Raw genomic sequence first — 12,855 nt, forward strand, 5'->3', positions numbered from 1 at the left:
AGATGCCCCCCACTGCCACTGCTCTCCTCCCTGGGGCACCTGGACCTTCCACAGGCTCCTAACTAAAGGGCTGACCACAGCAGAGAGCACCCAAGACCCAGCAGCCACATGGCCGGGTCCGCTGGCGAAAGCGTCCATCCTGACTGATCAGGTCCTGCAGGGTTTCCGCGGTAAATATCTTGATTATATCCCTGATGATAAATAAGGCTCAATTATATAGTTGGAAAACGATTCTTCTCCTCATTGCAAAATCTCTTAGAAGACTCCATAGATCCAGGATGGAAGTGGAAAATCACAGTGTGTCCATCTCTGAAGGTTTTGGGCACACCCATTAGCATTCCGCCTTCATGTAAACCAGAAGATACGCAGTTTCCTGCCTAGAGGGAAGAGAAGACGCATCAGCACAGCAGCATGAAAGCTTCATCAGAAAAGGATGCGTCATTCATCCCTGACGGGACAAGTGTCAGCAAACATCCAGGCAGCTGGATCGAGCCTTTGTCTATCCATCACCTCCGAGAACAACAAAATAGACGGCCTGGGAAGATAAGCACTAAGTTTCTGTTAGTTAATATCTAAAGCAGAGGCTAACAAGCTCCAGACACACAAGCCAAATCCAACCCTGTCGGGTTTTTTAAATCAACTTTCAACTTGTATTTTAGATTCAGCGGGCACATGTGCAAGTTTGTCACGGGTGTATGAGCATAGCACACAACAGTTAGTTTTTCACCGTCCCGCCCCCCACCTGTTCCCAGTGTCTCTTGCTGCCATCTTTAAGTCAACAGTGCCCACTGTTTAGCTCCCATGTGTAGGTGAGAATGTGCATTGTTTCGTTTTTGATGAGACCGGTTCTTGCCCTGGCACCAGGCTGGAGAGCACTGGCACAATAATAGCTCACCGCAGCCTCGTACTCTGGGCTCAAGCGATCCTCCTGCCTCAGCTTTTGCTTCCTGGGTAGCTGGGACTCCAGGTGTGTACCATCATGCCTAGCTATGACTTTTAAATTTTTCTGTAGAGATGGGTCTTGTTTTGTTGCCCAGGCTGGTCTTGAACTCCTTGCTGAAAGTGATCCTCCTGCCTTGACCTCCCAAAGTACTGGAATTAGAGGTGTGAGCCCACACCCAGCCTCCAAGCCCCTTTTTGGAAATAAATTTACCTGGGCCCAGCCACGCTCATTCGCCCAGGTACGGTCTGTGGCTGCTTCTGCTCTACAGGGCAGAGTTCAGTGGCTGCAGCAGACACTGTACAGACCACAAAGCCTGAAGAACTTTCTCTCCAGCCCTTTACAAGGGAAGGCTGCCAACCTCTGATCTCAGTAACAGGCAAATCAATGGCAGCCACTCAGTGGCAGAGATTGGGTGTCTAAGAGGATGCTCAGAATAAACAGGAGAGAAAGATGAAAAGCAGAACAAAGATTTCAAACGTGAGCTTCACCTAATCCATTACTTTTCAAATGACCAGGCCTATCTCTGTAGCTGAAAATCACCTCATATAGCATTTCTGATGTACAACCTCAAAGCTCAGCTAAAAAACTTACAAAGTCTCTCTGCTTTAACTTCATCCAGCCTCTTTCTCTCCAGCTTCTCCTCTGTGCTCATTGGTCATAAACATATTTATTGATACTTACTAATGCAAGCCAAAGAAATATGAAAAAAATTATCCTTCCCCCAAAAGAGTTCACAGTCTAATGTTACAGCAAGTTACGTAAGCAAACAAATTTAAAAACCAGTGGCCGGGCGCGGTGGCTCACGCCTACAATCCCAGCACTTTGGGAGGCTAGGCAGGTGGATCACAAGGTCAAGAGATTGAGACCATCCTGGTCAACATAGTGAAACCCCGTCTCTACTAAAAATACAAAAATTAGATGGGCATGGTGGCGTGCACCTGTAGTCCTAGCTACTCGGGAGTCTGAGGCAAGCCTGGGTAACAAGAGCAAAACTCGGCCTCAAAAAAAAAAAAAATCAAATCAAATCAAATCAAATATGCCAGGCATGGTGGTGCATGCCTGTAGTCCCAGCTATTCAGGAGGCTGAGGTGGGAGGATCGCCTGTGCTCAGGGGTTCAAGGCTGCAGTGAGCTCCGAACACAGCACAGTGCTCCAGCCTGGGCAACAAAGCAAGACCCCATCTCTAAAAATAACATTTAAAAAAACAGTTGTGATCTTTGCTTTAATATTCCTGGAGTGTGACATGTGAGACAAGTCGGGGAGCAGGGTGAGTGCTGAAGATGAGGCGGACGGTGAGCCATCAGCATGTCAATCACAGGGGGATCCACGGGCATTTCATGCAGCTCCAAGGACCCTATATGAGCTCATCGGGCTCCCATTATCCAAGTACGTTTCTTACCAGTGGTAGTTAGGATTTCCGTAGGTACACTGGATGTCTTCCCAGGACACCTGGAAGCCAGAAACAAATGGGGTTAAGCAGCCACCAGCTGACACTTTGAGCACCCACAGAGGACAGGGGGCTAGAATGTGCCCCTCATCCTCAGACAAGCCCACCCCTAGCAACTCCCAAGAGCCTGGAGTATCAGCGGCAAGATGTCATGTGCAATGAAGTCTTTCTAGGGCCTTTGTCCCTGGGTTTAAACCCGGTCATGCTTATCCCAGATCCTAACTTACACATTTCTAACTCTGCTTGCTCTCTAGACATTTCCCACAAAGCATGAAGCTGCAGGACACGAGCCTAGAGCACCAAAACCTTAGAAGTGGAGGGAAGTGAACAGAGGTGCAAACCACATGGGGACTCCAGGCTTGAACCCTCATAAAAGGCCCCACATCCAGACAGTGGGTCCACAGTGTGTTGATCTCAGAGATCCACGCAGCCTGGGGCCCAGCATTTGTTAAGAGGTGGCCCATCCCGGGCAGGAGGCGATTGTGGATGACGTTTCTCACCGAGCAAATATTGGAGTCATTGAAGCAGAACGATTTTCCGTCCACAGCATTCCGAATGTAGGCACAGTAATGACCGGAGTCCGCCATTGCCACATGCGCAACCACAGCGAAGAGCTCATACTGCCCTCCAGGCTGGAAAGAGACGGGCACGAGACACTTCACCCACCACACAAACACGACGGCACCACACCTTCATACCTGCCCACCCTAGGGCCGTCTACGAGACTTCAGAATACTAGAGAACAGTCCCGCCCCATGGCCTGTGGGCACCTTCCAGGAGGGGCTTTCCTGAGTGCGGATCCTGAACTGCAACGGCTCAGCAGCTTGGCAGAGCAGAGCACACGGGAGACGGAAGGCGGGAGGTCATGAGACAGCCCCCAAAGCCAGGCAAGATTAGAACCTCCCCTGGGGAGGGGTGGGGGTCATCAGAACACAGTTCTGTTTCTCCACAAGCCCAGGAGTGTCCATAACCTGAGCCACCGTACATAGCCAAAAAAGTCTTTGTAGGGGAAGGGAGACAGAGGGCAAGGGCGTCACACGCAAAGCTGAGTCACCCACAGTGCAGGCTCCAGTTATCCCGTTTCCATGTGCGGACCTTGTGCGGGACTTTGTAAAATGCAATATCTGTACCCGAATATTAGTTTACAAGAAATAAAAGGGTTAGAGGAACACAGTGAATGACACCAGCCGGGCAGTTCTAGCATATTTAAAAAGTCTTCAACCAAATCAACAGCAAGGAAAAGAAAAGCAACAGAAATCTAAAGGAAACTTAAGAAAGGAAAGAAACTTAACCAAATGCAAGGGTAGGCATTGTTTGGATCTAGATTCAAACAAACCACATGGATTGTAGAATAGTCAGGACATCTGCACGTTGACCAGATATTTGATGCTATCGAGGGATTACCAGATGGACTTGATCATGTTTTGAGTGTTTATTTTTAAGGGACGCATAATGAAGTGTTTACAAATAAAGTGCAATTGTGTCTGGGATTTGCTTCCAAAAAATCCAGTACGAGGTTGGATGAAGCAAGAGGGTCGTTTATAGGAAGAGCAAGACCTGCCATGAGTTTTGTCATGGTCACAGCTGGGATGCACTGTCTAATTCTTCTCTAGACACTCTGGTATATATTTGCAATGTTCCATAACAAAGCCTTTGTTGTTGCAAAGACAGAGTCTTGCTCTGTTGTCCAGCTGGGCTGAAACTGCTGGACTCAAGCAAGCCTCGTGGCCTCCCAAAGAGCTGGGATTACAGGCGTGACCCACCGCACCCAGCCAATAAAGTCTTCTTAAAGAGAAAAACAATTTTAAATATACTTCATCAGGCAGAATGTGCAGGTAGAAATATAAAGAACTAGAATGAAAGAAAAAGAGAATCCCGTGAAATGTATATGGCCTAAGTAGATAAAGACACCATGTTATAAGAGGAGCATTTTCTAAATGCCATGGTTCTAGAGCATAAAGAACCAAACACACCAAAAAAACAGAGGAGACCCTCCTAAAATAGACCCGCACGTCTGGGGATACAAAATCTGCTGTGTAGCACTTCAAATCTATGGAGAAAAGATATTTGTATTTTTTCTTGTTTTGTTTGTAGAGACAGGATCTTGTGCTGTTGCCCAGGCTGGAGTAGAGTGATAGGTCGCCGCCCACTGCAGCCTCAAACTCCTGGGCTCAATGATTCCCCCACCGCGGCCTCCCAAGTAGCTGGGACTACAGGTGTGTGCTACCAAACCCAGCTTTTTTTTTTTTTTTTTTTTTGAGATGGAGTCTTGTTCTGTAGCCCAGGCTGGAGTGCAGTGGTGCGATCTCGGCTCACTGCAACCTCTGCCTCCCAGGTCCCAGTTCAAGCAATTCTCTTACTTCAGCCTCCCAAGTAGCTGGGATTACAGGCATGAGCCACAATGCCCAGCTAATTTCTGTATTTTTTAGTAGAGATGGAGTTTCACCATGTTGACCAGTCTGGTCCTGAACTCCTGATCTTGTGATCTACCTGCCTCAGTCTCCCAAAGTGCTAGGATTACCAGCCAGCTAATTTTTTTTTTTTTTAGAGATGGGGTCTCACTATGATGCCCAGACAGGTCTCGAACTCCTGGGCTCAAGTGATCCTCCTGCCTCAGCCTTTCCAGCTGACACATCGCCTGTCCTTGTGTCATTTTTTTTCCTCAGAATCTCTCAATAAGTTATTGTCTCAGGACAAGTGAATTAAACTTTACTCTGATTAAGTGTGGTCCAGTTACCTGGCTACTTTGTGATTATCCTCAAAGTGGGCACAAGCCATTTGAGTAAGAAAGTTTGGTTGGTACTAAGAACCCACAGTGACATGTTTGCCTATGCATTTCTATGTATTCCACGTTATTTCCAAAGAAGCCTACTGAATTCGGGATTCCGTCCCTCAGTGCTGTGAGGCATATGAACACAAATCCAGTATTTAGAAAGATGAAAGTCTTTCAGGCTGGGCAGTCACTGAGGAATGGGTGGCTTCTAGCAGACTGGGGATGAGGGAAGGGAAAACAGGAAAAACGTAGCATCTGGGGAGAGGCAGGATGGCGGAGTCAGAACATGCCACCTGCTCCTCAGCATCATGGATCTCTCCCTGCATTGGAAGCACGTGGCTGAAATCCAGGCTCTGGGGGAAGTACAGGGAGTGGCAGACCTTTCTCGTCTGTGAATTCCTGATGGAGAATCGCATGAGGTGGATGGTCAGGGTCTGGGGCAAATGGGTCAGCTTCAAGACCTGAAAAAGCAAAATCACTCTAGAGATAAAGTCCACTTGGAATGGGTGTGAAAGAAATGTCAGGACCAGTGGCCTGTTCATCCCAAAAAAGAGGACGCAGGGTGACATCACGGAGTTCAAGGCTCCCGTTCGCTGAATCTGCTGAGCTCCTCTGAGAATAATGCAAAACATGGCTATTCTACATCACGGGGTCCCCACAAGAGGCACAAGGGCACAGGGCTCTGCACAGGCGCCAGGACCCAGGGAGCCACGGCGTCTGCTCCAGGGAGCTTGTCTCACCCCAAGGGAAACGCCCTGCCGGCTGCTCTCAGGCCTTCTCCTCTGGTCCCTCTCAGTGATGTGACCTGAGAAGCCACATCCATGGCTCTAGAGATCAGAACCACGGGATCCCGGATACTAGCCAGACCCAGATTCCCTTTCTCACCCACCACGAGGTCCCCTCGGGGCCTCTGACAGTTCTATCAGGAAATCCAGAGGGGGCAACCCCAGACTAGTGAAGGACAGTTGACCCCTGGAGATCATGGGGTTGGATGTGTGAGTCCAGTGAATACACAAATAGTTTTAAATAAATACAGTCTGCCCTCCCCCATAAGCACGAGTTCCACATCTGCAACCAAACGCTCATCAAAAATACAATACTCCAGATGCACAACCACATAGATCAGGGACCGACTTTTCCTATACGTGGGTTCCGCAGGGCTGACTGGGGGACTTGAGTGTGTGTGGATTTTGGTAAAGGCAGGGGTCCTAGAACCAACCCGCTGTGTGCACCGAGGGACAGCTGAGTCTGATTTAGGGAATCAGTACCTGTTTCCCACGAGTCTTCTTCCCACAGTTGTCACAGAAGCACGTGCTTTTGCTCAATAACTCCCTGGGCTGGAAGAAGCAGTGCAGGGCGTCCTCCTGCCCCACCCAAGAGAACAGGGAAGAGGCAGCGTTGGCATTTCCCACCTCAAGTACTGTATTCATCTGTTCTCACGCCGCTGTGATGAAATAGCTGAGACTGGGTAATTTCTAAGAAAAAAGGCTTGATTGGCTCATGGTTCTGCAGGCTGACAGGAAGCATGGTGGCATCTGCTTCCGGGGAGGCCGCAGGAAGTCCCAATCATGGTGGAGTGCCAAGCAGGAGCAGGCATCTTACACGGGAGGAGCAGGTGCAAGAGAGCAAGTGGGGAGCTGGTGTGCAGTGGCATGATCTCAGCTCACTGCAACCTCCACCTCCTGGGTTCGAGCGATTTTCCTGACTCAGCCTCCCAAGTAGCTGGTACTGCAGGCCATATCACCACACCCAGCTAATTTTTTGTATTTTTAGTAGAGACAGGGTTTTACCATGTTGGCCAGGCTGGTCTCGAACTCCTGACCTCAGGTGACCCACCCACTTCAGCCTCCCAAAGTGCCGGGATTACAGGTATAAGCCACTGAGCCCAGCCTGGCTGCATACTTTTAAACAAGTGTGAGATCTTGAGAGAACTCAAGATTTCCTAAGAACTCACTATCACAAAGCACCATGGATGGTGCCAAACCATGAGAAACCCTCCCCCATGACCCCATCTCCTCCCACCAGGCCCTATTGCCAATATTGGGGATTGCCACTTAACACGAGATCTTTGGGCAGTGACACAGACCCCCAATTGTATCAGGTACAGCCTCCCCACACTTTGCAGCTGAGGGGTTCAGCTTTTCTTCTGATTCCCTTCATATCCCTCTTAATGCCTGGCCTGGTGTGGTCCAGTTGGCAGGATCTCAAAGGTCACCTCCTGACTGGAGGAATGAAGCAGGAGGGGGCTCCTGTTAGGCCAGCAGTATGAGGGAAGAGGAGGTAGGAGGGAAAGAGATTTTTGCCAAAACAAAGGAGAAATTGGCAGAGCCACGAAAATGAAATAAGCAACTCCTCAGAAACCAGTGCTAGATCCCAGAGGCAGGAGGAACTGGCAACACTGTGCTGTGTGCTGATATGGTTTCAGTGTTTGTCCTCCCCAAAAGCCAGCTTGGAACTGAATCCCCAGTGTGGCTGGATGGACAGGTGGAGCCTTTGAGAGACAATTGGGGAGGGCACATTGGCTCACGCCGGTAATCCCAGCACTTTGGGAGGCCGAGGCAGGCAGATCACTTAAGTCAGGAGTTTGAGATGAGCCTGGCCAACGTGGTGAAACCCTGCCCCTACTAAAAATACAAAAATTAGCCAGGCGTGGTGGCAGGCACCTGTAATCCCAGCTACTTGGGAGACTGAGGCAGGACAATCGCTTGAACCCGGGAGGTGGAGACTGCAATGAGCCGAGATCACGCCACTGCACTCCAGCCCCGGTGACAGAGGAGGACTCTGTCTCCAAAAAAATAGAGGGAGGTCACTGGGTCATGAGGGCACAGCCCTCATGAATGAATTAATCCACTCATGGATTAATGGGTTAATGGTTATCCAGGGAGTGGGACAGGGGGCTTCATATGCAGAGGAAGAGAGACTTGAGCTGGCACATTAGCACGCTCGGCCCCCTCGCCATGTGATGCCCCGCACCGCCTCGCCTCGGGACCAGCCAGCAGGCCCTCACCAGGTGCAGCCCCTCAACCTTGACTTCCCAGCCTCCAGAAGTGTAAGAAATACATTACCTACTCTCAGACACTGAGTTGTGACAACAGACGATGGATTAACACATACGGGAGCAGCAAATACCAAGAGAATCCCCTTACCAAGGTCTTCAGGGGCTTCAAGTCCACATCGAAAAGAGAAAGTGGGAGGGTCAGCATGCTGCTGTTTCTGCTTCTCTCCAACGGCACAGTCGAGGCAGATCAAAGAGTCCTTCATCCGGATCATATACAAGGCCTGCAGCCTCCCCACCTGCAAGACGGAGCAGAGAGGTGAGACAGAAGCACCACCGGAAGCCAGGCCAGGGCAACTGCCAGACGTTGGAGCCAAGAGACAGAAGCTGCAGAAACAGTACCCACTAATGCTCTCTGTCCTACTCACAAAGGTGAAAAATAATCCCAGGAACAAGATTACGAAACTGTGATAAGCATTTTATGTGGATTCACTCTTTCCCTCTACACACTCCAGGGACAACAGCCGAATGAGTTAAATGAGCAGCATCTCGACCTTCCAGGTGCCCTGGTCCTAGGTTCTTACCAAGTCCACATCAGCGATCTGGTCCTTAATCAGGTTCCAGATTTTGAGGTAGAGTTGGGCAGCATCATGCTGGACAAACACTGGCCACAGAGAAAAGGAACAGCCCATTAGTGAGTCTTCAGGGTCGCTTCTTACGCCCTGGTACCTAGATGCACATACTCACTCACCGCTTTGTCTATTCCTAGCCCCTCACCCCACTGAAAGGCTAAGTTGGCACTACATATGAAGTGATCAATAAACAGTTAAGTTTGGTATTGATTTTTGAGAACACCTCTTCAAACCTGAGCACCAGTGCCCGGTGTAGTGGTTCACGCCTATAAACCCAACACTTCAGGAGGCAAAGGCGGGAGGATAGCTTGAACTCAGGAGTTTGAGACCAGCCTGGGCAACAGAGCAAGACTCTGTCTCATAACAAATTTAAAAAATTAGTTGAGTATGGTGGTGCATGCCTGTCGTCAGAGCTACTTTGGAGGCTGAGGCAGGAGGATCACTTGAGCCCAGGATGTTGAAGCTACAGTGAGCTGTGATTACACCACTGCACTCAGCCTGGGGAATGAATGTTCACAGGGGACTTTGAACAGCACTGATATATTCCTGGGGATCTAGAAGGCCATGCACATGCCCAGGTAAGGCCCGAGAGTGCTCCCATCTTTCCCCTCTGGCTGACTGCAAGGCCACGTGCAAGAAAGCAGTGAAGGCGAATACAGAATTATAAACCGTCTGCGCTTTGGAAGTGTGCCCTAACAGACACACAGAGCCCCTTCGCAAATGCTTTAGGACTCACTGGTTCAGGCATTTAAGGAAAACTGTGACCACTTATTAACTGACCATGAAAGTAACAAAATGGAGCAGTCGGTGGCTACACACTACAGGAATGTAGATGTAACAGAGGGGCTTGTCACACGGGCCCCTGCCTGCAGTGTGCCCTCACTAGCTGACCCCCTGCTCACAAACCCCCTCGGAGACAGCTACCACACAGAGATGATTGCTGCCAGCCCCTCAGCCTGGCCTATGGGGGCACACACAGAACCCACAAGTGTGCCCAGCAGGCCAAGGAAATCAGGCTTTTAGTGCATGCCAGCCAGGGCTGGCCTGGGCATGGGGGAAGGCCCCAGCCTGAGAGAAAGAAAGGGCAGACCCAGACAGCTGCCTCAGATCCCTGTACCAAGCATTCCCCCATGCAGAAGAAAGAGGTTCCTATGACTTTAGGGAGATTCTTTGTGATAGACATGGCACAGTCCCCTTCCTTGGGTGGGAAGCCCTCAGATGGGAAAGGCAACATGGTGTCCAAAACCAAGGAGACAGCAGGAGGGGTGGCCTCATGTCGGCCAGTGGTCTAGTTCAGGCTTGTTTTTAACAGCCGAAGCATATTTTCAGCACAACATTAACACCAATGTATGGTTTCTGCCACATCTGCTTGGCTTCCTCCTCACTGCCTCCACCAGGGAGCCCTGGATCTCCTGGAGCCCCTGCAGCAAAGCCCGGTCCTGGCAAGAACGTCTTAGTCATGGAGTCACCGGTCTCAGCCCCAAGGCAACCTTCTGCCGCTTGATGTGGTCTCAGGAACTGTCATGACATTCTCTTGTGTGTCTTCCCACTTGCAGGAGTGTGTGTGAGGAGCCTGGTGCAGTGCCTGGGTATCAGAGAGGGCTGATGAAAGCCCCTTCGAATGAGCAGATCTTTCCCCTGTGCCCCGTCTCAGCTGAAGAGCAATGTGATCAGCCTGGATTGTCACACCAGCCTGTATGCCACCATCTGCCAATAGCTCCAGGGTGGGCGAGGTACCCCCACCTGGGGACCAGGATTGGGGGCAGAAAGCAAGCAGCAGGACCTTGGGGGTACAGCCAGGGTTCTGTGCCTGCCCCTTGCCTCCTGTGTTCAGCTGGGGCTCTGTGGGGCTGATTTGCTTCTGTTTGAGGTTGCTGCTCTTTCTGCGGGAACCCGGCCCCAAAACAGGAACCCCATAATCCCTGGAGTTGGGGCCACCACAACAACAGTGAGTTCCACCGCCCATTCCTGCCCCCAGCCTAAAGCTTGGATAGAATGCAGAGTCAGCCCCTCTTTTCCAGCTTCTGTAGGGATAGGACTCCTTGCCTCTGTTCCAATCCCTAGGGTTAAGTGTTCCCACCCATGCCCAGCAACTGCTTGCTCTTTAAAATGTTCTGTGTTCAGCCAGGTGCAGTGGCTCATGCTTCTAATCCAGCACTTTGGGAGGCCAAGGTGGGTTGATCTTGAGGTCAGGAGATTGAGACCATCCTGGCTAACACGGTGAAAACCCATATCTACTAAAAATACAAAAAATTAGCCAGGTGTGGTGGTGTGCACCTGTAGTCCCAGCTACTCAGGAGGCAATCATAAAAGAAAAAATGCATTTAACTAATGTACCAAAAAGATGAATATGCAGGTATGCCCAGGATAGTGTAGGTAATGATAACAAATAACTGAATCCAACATAAGCATTCCACAGTGAAAAAGTCACCAAATTCTGGTAAAATACCCTGTTGAATAATGATGCAGCTATAAATCAGAAGGAGAGAGACCTGTATGTACTGATAAGCAATGATCACCAAATTATATTTTATATGGGAAAGCCAGTCAGGGAACAACGCACAAAACAGAATTACATTATGTAAAAATATGGGCATGTCTGTCTGTGTGTAAGTGGATGTGGATGAGTGGGCTGGGAGCTGATGGTGATACATTTTATTCTACAGACCTAAGCAGTATTTGAATTTTTATAACAATAGCATATGTGTTTTTTAATGTGATTTACTAGAAACAATTTAATTTCCTCAGTTGTAAAAAGCTGTATTTTAAACCCATATAAAGGTACATGAAGATCATAGTCATTCAGAATAACAAAATAGAGCAGCAATATAAAGACACAAATAGATATTATAGTACAATACTAAATACTATAATATTCAAGATGATATTAAAATCATATCTACATCTATATGCATATAAGAATGTCAATAAATGATATTAATGTCTAAAATTAAATTGTGGTAATTTTTGCAGACCTCCGTGAATATATTAGAAACCATTGAATTGTACACTGTATGTGGGTGACATTTATGATATTTGAATGATATCTCAATATCTCAAAGTTCTGTTAAAAAATGAATGGCAGCAGGCTTGGTGGCTCACGCCTGTAATCCCAGCACTTTGGGAGGCCAAGGCCGGTGGATCACAAGGTTAGCAGTTTGAGACCAATATGGTGAAACCCCGTCTCCACTGAAAATACAAAATTAGCTGGGCATGCTGGCGTGTGCCTGTAATCCCAGCTACTCAGGAGGCTGAGGCAGGAGAATCGCTTGAACCTGGGAGGCAGAGGTTGAAGTGAGCTGAGATTGCACCACTGCACTCCAGCCTGGGGACTCTGTCTAAAAAAAAAAAAAAAAAAAAAAAAAAGAATGGCTTGATATTCTAGTGTTAAGTAAGGGATGGTTTATTTAAAACATTAACTAATAGTTTCCAGTAGATTCCATTATAAAGATTACAGCAGGGATTTCGAGATCACCTCCACTCTCACCTTTTTAGAATTTTTGACTATTTTCCAGAGTCTTGAATTCAAGGAGGTGAAGGTGGAAGAAAGCGTTTAGAAAGCCAGTGGGTACAGGAGAGCTGGTGTCGGGTGAGGCAGAGTGGGGAGAGATGCGCCTTTAAATGGAAGCCTCTGGAACCCACAGAAAGCAAGGGTGAGGTGGGCAATCTTCCTGCAGAGCTACCAGACAAAGGCTTTAGACTCAACACTCCTGTTCACAAACACAGAGAGAGGAATCTGTTTTCTTAAAACAACTTTTTCTATATTGACACAAAGAAATAATTAAAAAGGGGAAATTCTGGTTTAGTTATTTCATCAAATTATCAACAAACAACTTTTGAAACAAAAACCATACAAGTGGAACTCAATAAAATTATTATTTATTCAATAATCTGTATTTGTGGCTCAGATACAGATCGGGGAAACCAGCCATGGATGAAGTGCCCAGCCGTGGATGAAGTGCTCAGCCGTGGATGAAGTGCTCTGCCGTGGATGATGCCCCCAGCCATGGATGAAGTGCCCAGCCGTGGATGAAGTGTCCAGCCGTGGAAGATGCCCCCAGCTGT

General features: G+C 48.7%; 1 protein-coding gene across 1 annotated transcript; it reads right to left on the bottom strand.

The window, feature by feature from the left end:
* Positions 1–8,895, bottom strand: USP41 (ubiquitin specific peptidase 41). The gene is given in 8 exon segments (XM_032271324.1): positions 1–377; positions 2,343–2,392; positions 2,891–3,022; positions 5,457–5,624; positions 6,432–6,527; positions 8,310–8,390; positions 8,392–8,457; positions 8,743–8,895. Coding segments are annotated over 8 exon segments (747 nt in total). The 5' UTR covers positions 8,851–8,895; the 3' UTR covers positions 1–331.
* Between the last annotated feature and the right edge of the window lie 3,960 nt (positions 8,896–12,855).

This window comes from Sapajus apella, unplaced genomic scaffold, assembly GCF_009761245.1.
Source record: "Sapajus apella isolate SASKATOON/1434 unplaced genomic scaffold, GSC_monkey_1.0 scaffold229, whole genome shotgun sequence".
NCBI classification, from domain to species: Eukaryota; Metazoa; Chordata; class Mammalia; order Primates; family Cebidae; genus Sapajus; species Sapajus apella.